This window comes from Pteronotus mesoamericanus, unplaced genomic scaffold (genome assembly GCF_021234165.1).
Source record: "Pteronotus mesoamericanus isolate MK-2021 breed Mesoamerican mustached bat unplaced genomic scaffold, CSHL_Meso_final contig_164, whole genome shotgun sequence".
NCBI classification, from domain to species: Eukaryota; Metazoa; Chordata; class Mammalia; order Chiroptera; family Mormoopidae; genus Pteronotus; species Pteronotus mesoamericanus.
In genome coordinates this window covers 7,903,329-7,917,924 of record NW_026555065.1, presented here as the reverse complement: position 1 = coordinate 7,917,924, position 14,596 = coordinate 7,903,329, and the positions used below count along the sequence as shown (strand labels likewise).

The 14,596-nt window shown below is 35.5% G+C and overlaps 1 protein-coding gene across 4 annotated transcripts in view; it reads right to left on the bottom strand.

Moving 5' to 3' along the window:
* Positions 1-4,633: 4,633 nt before the first annotated feature.
* Positions 4,634-14,596, bottom strand: part of RORA (RAR related orphan receptor A) — a 697,868-nt gene continuing 687,905 nt past the window's right edge. For 3 of the 4 annotated variants that reach the window (XM_054565336.1, XM_054565335.1, XM_054565337.1), the window contains one exon: positions 4,634-14,154. In XM_054565336.1, the coding sequence (XP_054421311.1) occupies positions 13,990-14,154 (165 nt within the window). In that variant the 3' untranslated portion in view covers positions 4,634-13,989. The remainder of the gene's footprint in view (positions 14,155-14,596) is intronic. The other variant, XM_054565338.1, reaches the window with a different exon arrangement.

Sequence of the window (14,596 nt, the reverse complement as noted above, 5' to 3'; positions counted from 1 at the left end):
CTTAGCTCACAGTTTCAACTCCTTTAACCCTGATACCTCATCAGTAAAATTGAGAGACATACTTAGTAGGGGTTTTGAAAGGATTCAGTAGCATAGAAGGAACTGAGTTTAGCACAGTACCTGGCACGTAGTAGCTCTCCATCCCTATCCTGGTTTAGATGTCAGTTTCCACCAGTGGCCTCACTGGTTCTCACACTAGTTTGTTTGTTTGTTTGTTTTTTCTTTTTCCCCTCATCCATTAAGGAAAGATTTATTGAGCACTTACAATTTGTGTTTAGTGCTGGATACACCTAGGACTAAGACCAAATAGAATTTTTTCTAAGAGCTTTTGATCATTGAGAATCTATGACATTCCCATTAAATGATTATAAAACAAAATAGGAAGTGATAAGCTACTTAAGATAGGTATATAGAAAAGATCGTGTTAGTACAGAGAGGGAGAGAAGTTACTAGTGAGAGGGACAGAAAGCAGCTTTGAGTAGCTAAAGACATGTACTGAGTACTTATATGTCCTTTATCACATTGGCCACTTGACATACCAGCTCATTTGAAGAATTTGATGAATGAAGATGATGGGAAAGAGCATTCTAGACAGAAACCAGCACAAGGAGTTACACAAACGTATTGCATGAACAGAGTCCAGTTTGTGTGCTATCAGGACTAAAGTTTAGAATGATTCGGGTGTTTAAAATATGTTAACATAAAAATTATGCTTACGTTAAAAAACTCCTTTGACTCTAAGGACACTTAGGTAGTTTATTTTGTCTTGCGTGCAAGGTTTATGACAAGCAGTAGAAAAGGGCTTGGAAAAATAGGTTGGGATCAGACCACAGAAGATTTTGTAAGCCAAGCTAAGGATTTTGACTTTACTGTATAAAAAATAGAATGCTCGTAGGAGAGGGGAGCTTATAAGCAGAGGAATGACTAAATCAGATCTTGTATGTTTCAGGACAGTTTATCTGTCAAGGTAGTGAATGAGTTGTAGGGAAGAGGATGGTTAGGAGACAGTGCTTGTGAATGCTTGCAGATCAACTTGTGCAATGCCGGGCACTGTGCAGGTAGTATTTCTTATTAGGTGAGTGATATTGATGGCCTGTACTAGGGCGGATGTGGACATGAGGCAATGTAGAAGTTAATGTGTTGAGTACTATCTCATAAAGCATGCAGTCACAGAGAGAGGTGGGAGTCCTGTCCTAGTCTTCAGGAACTGCTCAAGGATGGCTCCGGAATTGTTTAAGCTTTCATGCAGCCAGGATGCAGCTGCCCACAGTGGTGTGCTATGGTAACATCACCAGATATGGCTTGTGTTGAGATTCTAGATTAACATCAAGCAAGCAGTCTACTCTGGTTTAGTGTATCTTGAGTTCCGGTGGTTTCAAGATAGCACACAGAATCAGAATTTTTAGAGCCAGAAGGAACTTTGGAGATTATCTAGTCCAACCCTGATAAGGAAACTGAGGCCCAGATTGTCAAGTGACTTTTCCAACGTTACGTGATCAGTATAATAAAGCTGATTCTAAAAGTCACATCTTGGACATCAGTGTGGGGATCAACTGTTGAAGGCAGGGCAGAGGAGGGTAAAGAGGGACAACTGGGACAATGTAATAGAGTAACAACAAAATTTAAAAAATAAAGCTTAAAAAAGAAAAATCAGGTCTCATAATTTTGCCATTACAATATATTAAATATATATATTTAATCCTTTCTCATCCTTTTTTCCCTATATGCTCTGCTTTGTAAACCAGGAGCAATTTAGTGAAAAGAATATGGATTTTGGGAGTCCAGCATATATGGGTTTGATTTCAGTTCTCTGCTTACAGGCAGTGTGATCCTAGAATTAGTTGTGTCTTCTCTTTGAACCCAAGTAGAGGAGACAGTGATAGCTCACCTATAGGATTGCCATGAGGATGGGAAGTAACATGTAAATGAGTAAATATGCAAAAAAAAAAAAGTAATATGCAAAGAGGAAATGATCAACAAATAGTAGCTATTAGCATATACTTTTTCTGCTCCTGCAAAACCCACAACACAGTGGATATGGCATTGAAAACAAGTGATTATAATAAAAACAAGAAGTGATATACACATATTAAAGGAGATTTGAGGGGATCACAATGAGGAAGGAACTCATTTTGATGACTGAGACACTTTAGAGACCATTTTGGAGAAGTTTGAATACAGTGGGTCTTGAAGGATGAGTAGGAGTTTGCTGAGTAGAGAAGGGACTGTGCATTTTCAGGTGTGAAAAATCACAGAAGTGTGGAATAGTGTGTTCTGGGGAAGGGGGGATGTTACTGCCTTACTGTGTATGTATGGAGCAGAGGGAACGAAGGTCATTGGAGGAGAGGGGCTAGAGGGGGTCTTCATGCCATGCTAGAGAATTTGAGATTTTGGACTATATTATTATTGGTGATGAGAAAACCTGTGTGTGTGTGTGTGTGTGTGTGTGCGCGTGCGCGCGAGCGAGAGAGAGCGTGCAAGCGCACAGGCACACTTTATTGAAGTGTAATCTACCTACCACAAAATTCACCCATTTTAGTTATGCTATTCTGTGATACTTAGTAAGTGTAGGGAGTTTTGGAGTTTTGCAACTATCAACATCACCAAGTTTAGAACATTTCCATTACCCTGGAAAATCATTTGTGCTCCTTTTCAGTCAATCCTTGTCACCTTCAACCCCAGGAAAACACTAACCTGCTTTCTATCTCTGTAGATTTGCCTTTCCTGAACATTTCCTATAAATAGAACTACATAATATGTAGTCTTTTGCACCTGGATTGTTTTTCTTAGCAGGGTATTTTTGAAGAAAATCCATGTTGTGGCAGGTATGAGTAGCTGTTTTGTAGCTAAATAGTAGCCGATTTATGGATATGTCTTATTTTGTTTATCCATTTGACAGTTGATGAACCGTAAGGTAGTTTCCATTTCTTGGCTATTACGCGTAATGTTGCTGTGAACATTTGTGTACAAGTCTTTGTGAACTTTGTGTTTCCATTTCTCTTGGGTGGATACCTAGGAGTGGAATTCTTGGGTTGTATGATAAATTTATGTTTAACTTTTCAAGACATTGCCAAACTACTGTCCAAAGTGATTGTACTCTTTTATTCTTTGGAGTTTTAAGCAGAAGAAAGACTTGGTTTTCCATTTCTGCTAAACTGAGAACCAAACCCAGAAGTTTAATGAGAAGCCAATTTCAGTTTGAAAGAATTTGTAATAGTAGGTATTTGAGTATGTAAAATATTTCATCAGCCCAAAATTTCAAAAAGAATGCTTAAAACCGCGAGCACCTAGCTAAGTGAAGTTATCATAATTGTTACTAGGTATGTATTTCTTCTTGTGAACCATATCAAGATGGAGAAATGTGTAAGATCTGCATGTCAGCACATCAGCCATTAGCCTCCCTCTTTTGAAATCTGGCAGGAGAAGCAGACCTACTTTGCACCAGGCCATTTGATCCAAATGCACATTAGAAGTGGAAGTCTAATTTTGAGGGGTCAGATTGCTCTTGCCCCATGAAACAAAGCTTAGTAGTAACTAAGTAGCAACTAAAACACATGGACAGGTCTTACTGATCTGTCTTTGGTTATTTCTTTGGTTTTTTTCTCCAAGAGTCATAATAACCTGACACTTAGTTTCTTTATCTAATTATCCCATGAGATCATTATAAACAGAAATTTGAGATGTCCATTTTACATTCCTGTGTAAGGACCCTTCTTGGAAGTGCAGGAAGCTAATCCACGATGGAGAGCTGAGTGTAAACCATTGTTTTTATCACAAGTAGCTCAGGCATGAGTTTGGCGAGAGGCTTAGAGGTAACTGATTTCATATTTTCAATTCCTATAGTTCCCATTAATGCTCAATTTCCCGAGATACTGGAAGGTGGTGGTTTCATAATTATATGGAATGCCAGTCCACAAATATTTCACATGCATAATGTAATTCTTCCTCCTCTGTGGGGTAGTTGGAAATACAAGCAGTATTAGGGACTGTTTGTTACATGGGACAATTTTGGGGATCAGTTCAAATATTTATTTTACTGAGTGCAAGACACACTTAGGTAGTGTGTGTGTGTGTGTGTGTGTGTGTGTGTAGGAAAAGGCAGGCTTAGTTGCCCTTATTCTGACTTCAGAATATTTTATTTGCATGTCCTTGACATTACTTTAGAAATAATTTATGGTGTAATTTATAACAATCTTATTGTTATAAGATTGTGATACTTAGCTGATGTTAAATTTATTGGTTCACTCCTATCTAATCTACTCAAGAGGAGGGGTAGGGCTGTAGAGGGGCAATTCTAGCCCATGTAGAGTCAGATTGTTAGTCTCTGATATCATTAAAGCCTTCAGGAGTATTTGTAATGTTACATTTTAATGATTTCTAAAGCGGAGATGAACATGCATGGTGTGCATTCGGGACTTCTTCCCTCCCACACTAAGAGCAGATTATCACTAATCAGTCCTGGCAACCTTCTCCTCGGAGACAGTAAGTAGCCTCCGAAGCCTTTATCAATCACCAGACATTAGCTCACAAGTTAAAACTTCTTTCTTTGCCTCCTTTGATCAAAAGGGCAGTTTTATTTTTGTACGTATATTTCCCTCTACAAAATGGAAATGACTTATTTTTTAAGTACTATATTATAGATCAGTGCTTCTTGAACGTTAGTATGCAAACCAATCAGCTGGGGATCTTGTACAAATGCAGATTCTGATTTAGCAGGTCTGGGTGGTACTTTGGATTCTGCATCTCTAATAAGGCCCAGGTCACAGGGGCCACTGCTACTGGCCTGTAGACCACACTTTGAGTAGCGTGCTCTGCTAGACTGTTCTCTGGAGACAAGACGTAAGCTAGAAAATTACGTACAAAAAAAAAAGGAAGACGAAAAACAAGGCAAGAATTCCATTAGAAGCTGAAGTTTTATTATAGGATAACAGTACATAAAGCACATCTAAAATTGATGTGTTCAATGCACTTTTAATAAAGGTAATGTAATATTAAAGGTACAGTTTCTAAGTACAATATAACAACATTCATATTAGAATGAAAATTGGAGTATTTAAAAGACAACATTAAATCTCTCTTTTTTTACAGCTTGTATTTACAAAATGAATCAAAATATTTTTTTTTTTAAATTCAGGACACAGTAAAATAACAAACAGCTGGAAATAAGCAGACTACTGTAAGAGTGAATTGAAAAGAAAACCCAATGATGTGAAAAGTTGGATGATCCTCCAATAAAGATCATTAGCAAAGTTTTAGTACAATACTATTTTTAGGGTACCCATAAATGGCTTGCATTTTTAGTGTGGCAGAAAAGGAGTTTTTACATACTGTACACAAAACAGACAGATATATTTATAGGTACAGTATTACTGTTTCCAAACTTGCATGTATATTTACAGAAGGCTGAGTTTGTTACTCACAGAGTTTTGTGAAATTTGTGTGCTTAATCCTCAAGACCGACACACAATTAGAATCAGCATTTCATGTGGTCTTTTTAAAAGTGTATTTAATACTTGGTTGTAGAAGAGAGTGTTGACCATAAGGCTTGGCATACTTTATGAATTTACCGTAACAACCCAGAAAAAGAGTTTGAATTGGGGCACACGTTGTTGTCATTTAACAATTATCAAATGCTGATGTGCTGGCCATTGTGCAGAAACAAAGAAATACAATCTCTATCTTCAGGAAGCTTAGGATACTGAATAGTGCTTTAAAAAAAAGTTTCCATCTCTTTCTAAGCAAAACAATAAGGAATGACATGATTTGTGTTAAAAAGAGATTTCTCCCTAAACTGTAGCCAATTCACTTTAAAAGGTTAACTATTAGCATTAGCTTTCATTAACCACATGTTGCATTTATAATTAAGGTAACAGCAACTCTTCCATAAAAATGGAAAATGTCTAAATTGTGGGTAAATATGCAGTGCATGGAAGCCAATAACCATGGCTTGAGAATTTATCACCTTCAATTACAAAAAGTGCAGTAAACAGAAACATTTGCTCTATATTTATAAATTGCTCAAAAATCTTTGCTAAAGATCTTACAAATTCAGTAATATTACAGAACAATTCTAATCAATATTTAATAAGGTTAACTACATCCTTAGTTAGATATTTGATATACTTTGATTTTTAACAGTGCCAATAGGTCTTGGGAGAATAGGTGGAAGAGTTTAAGCTCATTATTAAATGACTTTTAAAATGAAGGTCCTTCACTCAGTTCATGGAACTGGTTGAGGTCAATTTAGAGCAGAACATCCTTTGTCGAATTTGCTTTATGGCCCACGTTCTGCCATGTCAGTGGATGTCTTCATACTTCTCGTGGCTCAGGTAGGAGGGAAAAGGTGGCCATCAAGCCACCAAGGGTATTTTACGTAAATGCCTAATATCTACAATAGGAGCTAAGTACACAACCCTGTCAGGTATCAGTAATATAATTCCTTAGTAAGAAAAAAAAGTATTACTCCATTGAACTAGAGTGTTTCTTTAGGATCTTGAAGGCCTGGCAAATTATTTTTCAGCTCAGGAGATATGGTATAAAGCCAAGTAGCAAACATAAAGTAATTGCTAATAAGTTTTCATATATCCATATTTATAAACAAATTCACCCTATAGATGTCAAATATCCATACTAAGGAAGTAATTTTATCCTAATTAAATACACTCTAGAATAATTTATATAATGATATTATGTATTTAAAGAGAAAAGCATGTCCCAAATCCAGCACTCTGATACAGCTGCTAGTTGGGCACAGGTAAAGATATATATATATGTATATATATACAAATATATAGTTATACTCAGTGAAATTAACAAGACCCAAGGTGGTATTGTCTAGGAATAAAAGGGGTTTTTTTGTTCACAAAAGTAACTTATCTAGCACCACACATCAGAAAAACACAAAAATAGCACACTCTAGTTCTAAACAGCTATGTCTAAAATAGATTATATAGTAAAACCAGTATTATACAGCATATTGTGGATTTGATAAACAGATAAATATTTGCACTGAGTAGGCTGTTTATAATATAACATCTTCTTATCTATACAGAATGAAAGCCAAAAAGTTAACTGTATAGAGATGTGCAGAACAACATTAAATATTATGACTCAAAAGCAGGGATGAAGGTAAATTTGAAAGAAGAGTAAGAGAGAAAATGTTTACAGGCCATTACAAGTTCTTAAGTTAATAGTAAATAAGGAGTCAATTGCTCGAGTTGAAGAAAGCAGTAAACAAGAGATTGCATTTACATGCAGATGTCTAAAATTTGTATTTTTTTAAGTCTATACACAAAAGTCATTTGTTTTATTGCTTGACATTCAGTTATGGCTAGATATTTAACCTATTTTTTTTTGTACTTTGGAAACAAGAATATTGTTAAAGGTGCCATAAAAATGGACAACATTGAAAACGGTTTGCAAATAAACCACCTAACACTGCAGTTCTTTATACATATTAAAAGCCTTGTCTGGGGTTTGTCATATGTTAAATATATTTAAACTGGGAAAATATGTTGTAGCTTGAAGCCTCCCATTGGCCCAAACATCCAATACAAAAACACATCTCCACAAAAGGAGCAGGCAGACAATACAGGTACATTTAAAGAAGCAGCCAGCTAATGTCCTAATGTTTAAAAATTTACCACTGTTTTATGTGAGATTTCAAACCACTGTGGTAAGAAGAGAATTTTGAATTCAGGAAGGTGTGTACAGTACATACAGTTTTGTGTGTGTGTGTGTGTGTGTGTGTGTATGTGTGAAACCACATTCACTATATGCTCAAGAATTATCTGCATTTACATATGCAATCTGTTCAACAATGACCAAGTTTCTAGAAAAAGTATTCCTCCACATTGAAGTAATAATGAAGGAGAAAGGAATCACACATGAACACTGGAGAGAATTTAGTTGCCCTTAGAGAACAGCATAATTGCATGTGCAGCATGTCTAAGCTGAGAACAAGCTATCTTTCATTAGTTCTTAGAAGAAAAATAGTGACATTGCTAATGTGGTAAACATACTAAATGTAAACAGCAAACACAGATTCTCTAGGCATCCATTTAATATATTCATATTCACTTTCTTAACACAAGACTCCATTTCATGTTTCACTGCTGGAAAAAATGTTTCTAATTGGATCAACTCTTCTGTCATTAATTTATAAATGAATAAATGAATGAATGAATGAATGTATTTATTGCTCTAAGTTCTGAGGGTCTGTTTAAACATGAAGATCTCCTCCCCCTCCCCCATCTACAATGTTTCCTTGGTATGAAACCAGGCTTTTGGATTATTTTTAAAATTTTCTGAGAGTCTAACAAAACTGATCTCACCTATACTAACAAACAAGCAACCAGACGCGGAAGGGAAACCGATTGCTTTCTAAAGCCATGGCTTGTTAGCCTTATCTCTTAAGAATAAACAATCATAGGAAGGTCTAATGAAATCTGCTGGAATCTCTTCATAATTCTAGTGTTCAGGGATAGAATGAAGACCAGTGCTATAGACTATTAGCAATAGATCAAGATTTACTGTTGCAACTGCTTTTCTGGGCACATAATCTGAGCTATAGTGTAAAGCTGTTTTTGTGGGGTTCTGCTGTGTCATTCCTTTGTAAGTAGAAGTGGCAATCAAATGTTATAATATGTAAAACTGTCAATAATGTTTATTTGTATATGTGTGTGTATATATATGTATACATATATGAGAAAGAGATATATCTGCCTATTTCCGTAGTCTTTATTATCAAAAACAAGGTAAAGGCTTCTTTTACATTTATATGACATGAAAAGTTTTCCCAAATTATGCTCTTGTGTGGGCATAAGAAAGTATGTGAAGCTTTCTCTGAATGTATATTCCAAGTGTGAAATGGAAGAATCAAAACCAACAATTACACTGATGTTAACTGACTTTATGACAAACAATATATTGAAATATGGTAACAAAACAATATTTCAAAAATGTAAAAGGTGACCATAAAAGCTGGTTCATGTTGTTGTTATCAGGTGGGTAACAGATTAAAAACTACAAATATGGAAATAGAAGAATTGTGTTACATAAAGGGATTTTTTTTTGGCTTGCTTCCAGAGGAGAATACAGTGAAAACAATAGTTGTTTACGGCCATTAAAAAAATACATGTTTTATCTTTTACCTGTTTCACTCCATCGACAGGCAGGCCCCTCATCTCATTTGGTTTAAATTTTTATCCATATCATGTAGAACTTGAAGTGGTTTTTAATAGCTAATGCTATAAATATATTTATCATGAATATTTTAATTATTTGAGAAATGATAAATGGTGTACACAGGGCTGTACTTTGAATGATGCTCTCTGTTGGTATATGACCTAATAATTTATCTTTTGAACATAAGGCATAACTTTCTACAGCTCTGGAAGTTATTCAATGTTTTTAAGCACACAAAACTTAAGAACACATAAGTTTCAAACTCAACAAAATGAGATGACAGTGAAGTTTAAACACACATGCAGTTAGTTCTATACAGTTCACTTGTGCCTTGGAGGGATAGTATTACCATTATTATTAATAATGAAAAACACAATTTGTCCCAGTAGTACTGGCCACCCTGTTTTAAGAGTTTTAGAAGATCCCTGAGCACATTGTTTCTGACTCTTAACCCCAACTCCAAAATGATAGGGCTTCTATTGTTGATACCAAGATGGATTGTCATTCACAGTAAGTCAATCATAAGGTGCTTATTTACCCTTTTTTTTTCACCAATCAGCACAAAGAACTGTCAGAAAATAACTTTTTATTATTAGTATCTTAAAATAATAGCACTGGAAGGACACATGATTTAAACAATCGATGTTTGAAACAGTGGCTTTAGGATTATTATCTGGCTGCCCCTCAACAACAAGTGATTCAGTCGACATTCCTTAGCCAAAAACAAAAGGAAAAAACAACAACAACAACTGTACAAATATGTATTTTTCCCTGAGGGATCAAGGTACACCCGCAAGTGCTCTATGTACATATTGCACTAGAGAGGAATGAAGAACATGTGCAAAAAAGCAACGATGAGAGAAGCTTACATCCTACTTTAACCTTTTCATTAAAGATTCTACTAGGTTGTTTTGCATTCTGGAATGTCGGAACACAAACAGCTATTCCTTAGTCTAAAACTAAAAACACATATTTCTACTATGGCACATTCAATGAAATAAAAAGTTTCCCAAAGACAGATAGACAAATTCCATCAAGAAAATAATACAAAGTTTGTTTGTTTGTATTTTTTTTAGAAAATTACATTACTTTCTTTCTTTGTTTCACATTACAAAATCTTTTTTTTTCTTTACACAAATCACATGTTATTGCAGGAATATTTCAAGTGCCATCAAATATTTATAGAAGGGTTAAAAAAATAGAAGTCTCTCTAAAGTGGTCCAGACAAGGCTTTGTATAGAATAAATCTTTTTTCTCCATCTTCTAGTTTTGATTTAAGTATTTTGAATACATTTTCTTTTACATTGACACTTAGTAGCCTAGAAGCGGTCCGACACACACACACATCACACATGAAGACCACACACACACACACACACACACACACACACACACACACACTCTCCCTCCTCACTTGACCCTCAGCCCACCCCTATACGCTCACAGACATCTGGGTATCCACACTATAAAGAACAACCAAACTTAGAAGCAGTGTCTTAAGTCATGTTTTCTTTAAGTTAGGAAGGGTGAATTAGGATGCTGAAGACTTTTTAAAAAAAAATCCATAGCTTTAACGTAAATTAGGATGCTGAATGCTTTAAAAAATCCACAGCTTTAACACAATTTGCAAACTGTCCAAAAAAGCACTTTCATCTGCACTTTTGATTGTATTGTGACCAAGGCCAGTTTCTTCGCAGTAGACTACAACCATTTGGACAACACTGTAACCGAAGGTATTCAGGCTTTGTACAAATGCCTCATTTATTTGATGTAAAACATTGTATGTAAGGCCTTATAGCAGCTGGGATGACAATGATGTGATTCCAATATTTAAAAGACTATTGGGCATTTTTAAGTTGAGGGACTTTTATAAGGACTAATAAGAACAAGTGTTCTGTATCATTAAATATTTTGAATCATCTCATTGGTGTTTCTATAATAAGGAAGAAAATAAAAATGCAACATTTTTCATATATTTTCTATACCTCATATTTTTTCTCAGCTGAATTTACGGTTTAACTTCATATCCCAACTTTGATCCAAGTAACAGTGAGCTGTTCCCTCATTTCACCGAGCACGCCTCTACTACTCTGTTCCTACACTCTGCAAGCACTTTGCTCTTAAAGTCCACACCCTACTTTTCTTTCAGGAAGACCTAGTAGCAGCATCATGTCAATGTATCTTGGTTTACTCTAAAAGCAATGTCACTACAGAGTGACTATTACTGTGATTAGGTCATTATTTTTTTTGCATTAGGTACATGCAAAATCCTTTCTGAGAAAAGGAATTTCTTTTAAGTTCAACATTATGTGTTCTCTCACCCTTAGAGAAGTTCAGTTAACTCATATCATTTCATAAATGGACACTGGAATTAGGTTTAGTTGCTCTTTAATGCGCTAGCACCTGAGGCTGGTCATATTCAGAAAGCTTTGGTTAAAAAGAAGTTAATATACTTTATTAAAATTTAGTGAATCAGAACGATAAAAAACAAAAAACAAAACCAAACCAAAGTAAAAATACACCATTCCCCTCAGAGGAGAAACAATAGGAAAAACATGGACAAATAAATAACTACACTTGGTACTTTTTTCAGAGTATAAATACTATTGATTTTTAAAGGAACTATGCTTATTTAAATTAAAAATTTGATTTAACCCTTCCTGCCCAAATATAAATACTATATGCTTATAGTTAACCTCTCTATATAAACACTTATAAAGTCTTATATGTTTGTAAGAAATTTAAGTAAATAATACTCTTCTATTTACGGTTAAACCCTTACTATATTTTTGAAAATTTTTTTAGATGTTATTTAGGCTTCATACACACTTCTGTGTGAATAATTCCTTCTCCCTTTCCAAGTCAGTGGAGTTCAAAAGAGAGTGAAGGGCTCTGGGAAGCCTGCGGTGTGACCCAGCACAACATCAGGAGCCACAATTCCCACAGAAGATTTAGGAGGGACCTGGTGGTGAAGGAGACACTGTCTCCATTATAAAGGGCTGCTTGGAAACTCCCACCTTTATACTCTGGGAAGATGCTCCCTTTTCTGAACAAACACAGTCATTGATGTCAGACCAGAAGTTTGACTCCTACCCCAAGTGGGACTGGAATCATCCTTTCAATGTCTACATTCCCAAAGGTCACTTATTTTTAAAATATGCACACTTGTATATCAGTTCTTTCTTCCTTCCCCCATTGGGAATTATTTTTAAAAACCCACAAAATTAAAAAACAAAACACCTCACTATTTCTCACCTGACCACCAAAGCCAAATAATCCTCTAAATATTTAATAAAATAAATTACAGTCCACAGTTTTCTTGTGACAATAAATACAAAAGTAAATGTTCTCAGCTAGCACTGACTTCACTTTAAAGGCTTAAAATACTTAATATTTAAATAACAGAAACTGGTTCAACATGGTATGCCTCCCTCACCTTCCCATTCACTGTCTATGAAATATGGAGAGCAACATTCTAGAATTACAGAATCTAGAGGCGGCTAATCTAGAAACAATTCACTCTGAGACAAACTCTTCGGGTTCCTAGATTATACCAAGAACATAAACATTCACAAAGTGAATGCTTCATGTCCTCACATGGGGAGTGTGAGTTTGCTCCACATAGAATCTTTGGGTCTTTCTTATTATAAAAACTAGATTCCAATAAAATATTCTGCTTTCTGGTTTGTTCTTAAAGCACATGAATTCCAAGTTGAGACTGAGTCTAGATAACTACTGAGTTGTACAAAAGGAGCCTCCCCTCTCCTGCCTCCTTGAGGTGGCATTTAAGAGTTTTGTTTTTTTTTTTAATAATGTGCATGACGGTATAAGTCCACAGCACCAATCAATCATTCGACTTTGTATGAAGCATAAACACATCTATCCTTAAACGTACCTAAATGCAAAGTGTAATTTAGGGAGAGTTTCATTTCTAATTCCAAATTCACATGTAAAAAAAAATAATCCAACATTGTGATTTCTAGATATGACCAGCCAGTCTTTTAAAAGTAATTTTGTAAACAGCAGCATAAATACCTCCCGACGTACCTTCCAAGCCTTTTCAGTTAAACTTGTGTTTCTGGTGCACATGCGACACGACAGTGAACACGCTAGCATTTAATTTAAAGAAAAAGGTGCAAAATGAAAGTGCCTTATCAATTCAACAGGAAAAGCTACACCAGTAACTACATTTTATATTAATTAAAACAATATATAAACAATATCTCTTTTAGCTATATATAGTCTTCATGCCCATTTACCCTGTAATATATTATAATGCTATTGTTGCTAGTGCTATGGACCCTTTTCGTGCCATCCTGCTGACTGGCAATAATCGGTGAAAAAAAATAAAAACTTCCTTCATGAAACAAAGAGCAAGTTGTGCAAAGTAATGCTGCAACCTCCGCTATGCACACCAGTCACCGATTATTGCTGGACTCTCTTATTACTAACAGATTGGTGACTCTGTAGAAAGTCTGTGGGCAGTGAGCTATGAGAAAAGGAAATCCTCCAACTTTAGTACCCTCCTTCTGTTGTAAACAGAGGTCAACGATCAAGAAGTCGAGACAGAAAAAGGGTCCATATCTGTAGGCATAATGGAAATCATATGCATGAGAAAAACAAGTTCAACTTTTATTTGTTTTCATTGTTTCCCCTCCTTTGCCTGACCCCGATCACCAAAAGATGTGCAGTGTGTTGGCGCTCCAGGTCTGTGCAGGGCCATATAAAGTGTCTCGGTTAATATTTTTTGTTTGTTTTTCAGGTTTGTACTTCAGACATTCTAGAAGTGCTTAGGTGATACATTTACCCATCAATCTGCATTGCTGGCTCAAATTCTGAAGTGAACAACTCCTTGTATAATGGAGGAAAATGAAGTCGCACAATGTCTGGATATATTGCTTTAAATGCCATTAGCTTTTCTGTATGTCGTCCGCATAAGGCTCTTAATGTAGACACCTTGCATATTAACTGTAAGTGGAAGAAAGGACATGTTGTTAGGAGAGAATACACATGAAAACAAAAACTTAGGGAGTCTGGATGATCTTTACAACATTGTTTATAACGGTGAAACACACTGAAAGCACCTTAAATGCTAGTAAGAGAGGGCTGATAAAAATAAATGATGATACAGTTATATCACAGCATATCAGATATACATTCTACTCTAATGATGAGTTTCTTCTTGAGAAAGAGTTTCCCTAAAACAAAGCAATTCTGGGTCTAACTCCCTGAGTTAAAAAAAAAAGGAAAGTCAGAGGCCTAGATGGAAGTCCCAGCATTTACCAGTTGAAAATACTACTACAATTTCCAAAAATACTGTTTAAACTCCAAAGCACTATGAAAACATGAAATAATTATTATTTCAACCCAGAAAAATTCCTCTCTAAGAAATGTTTTTGCCAGATCATAG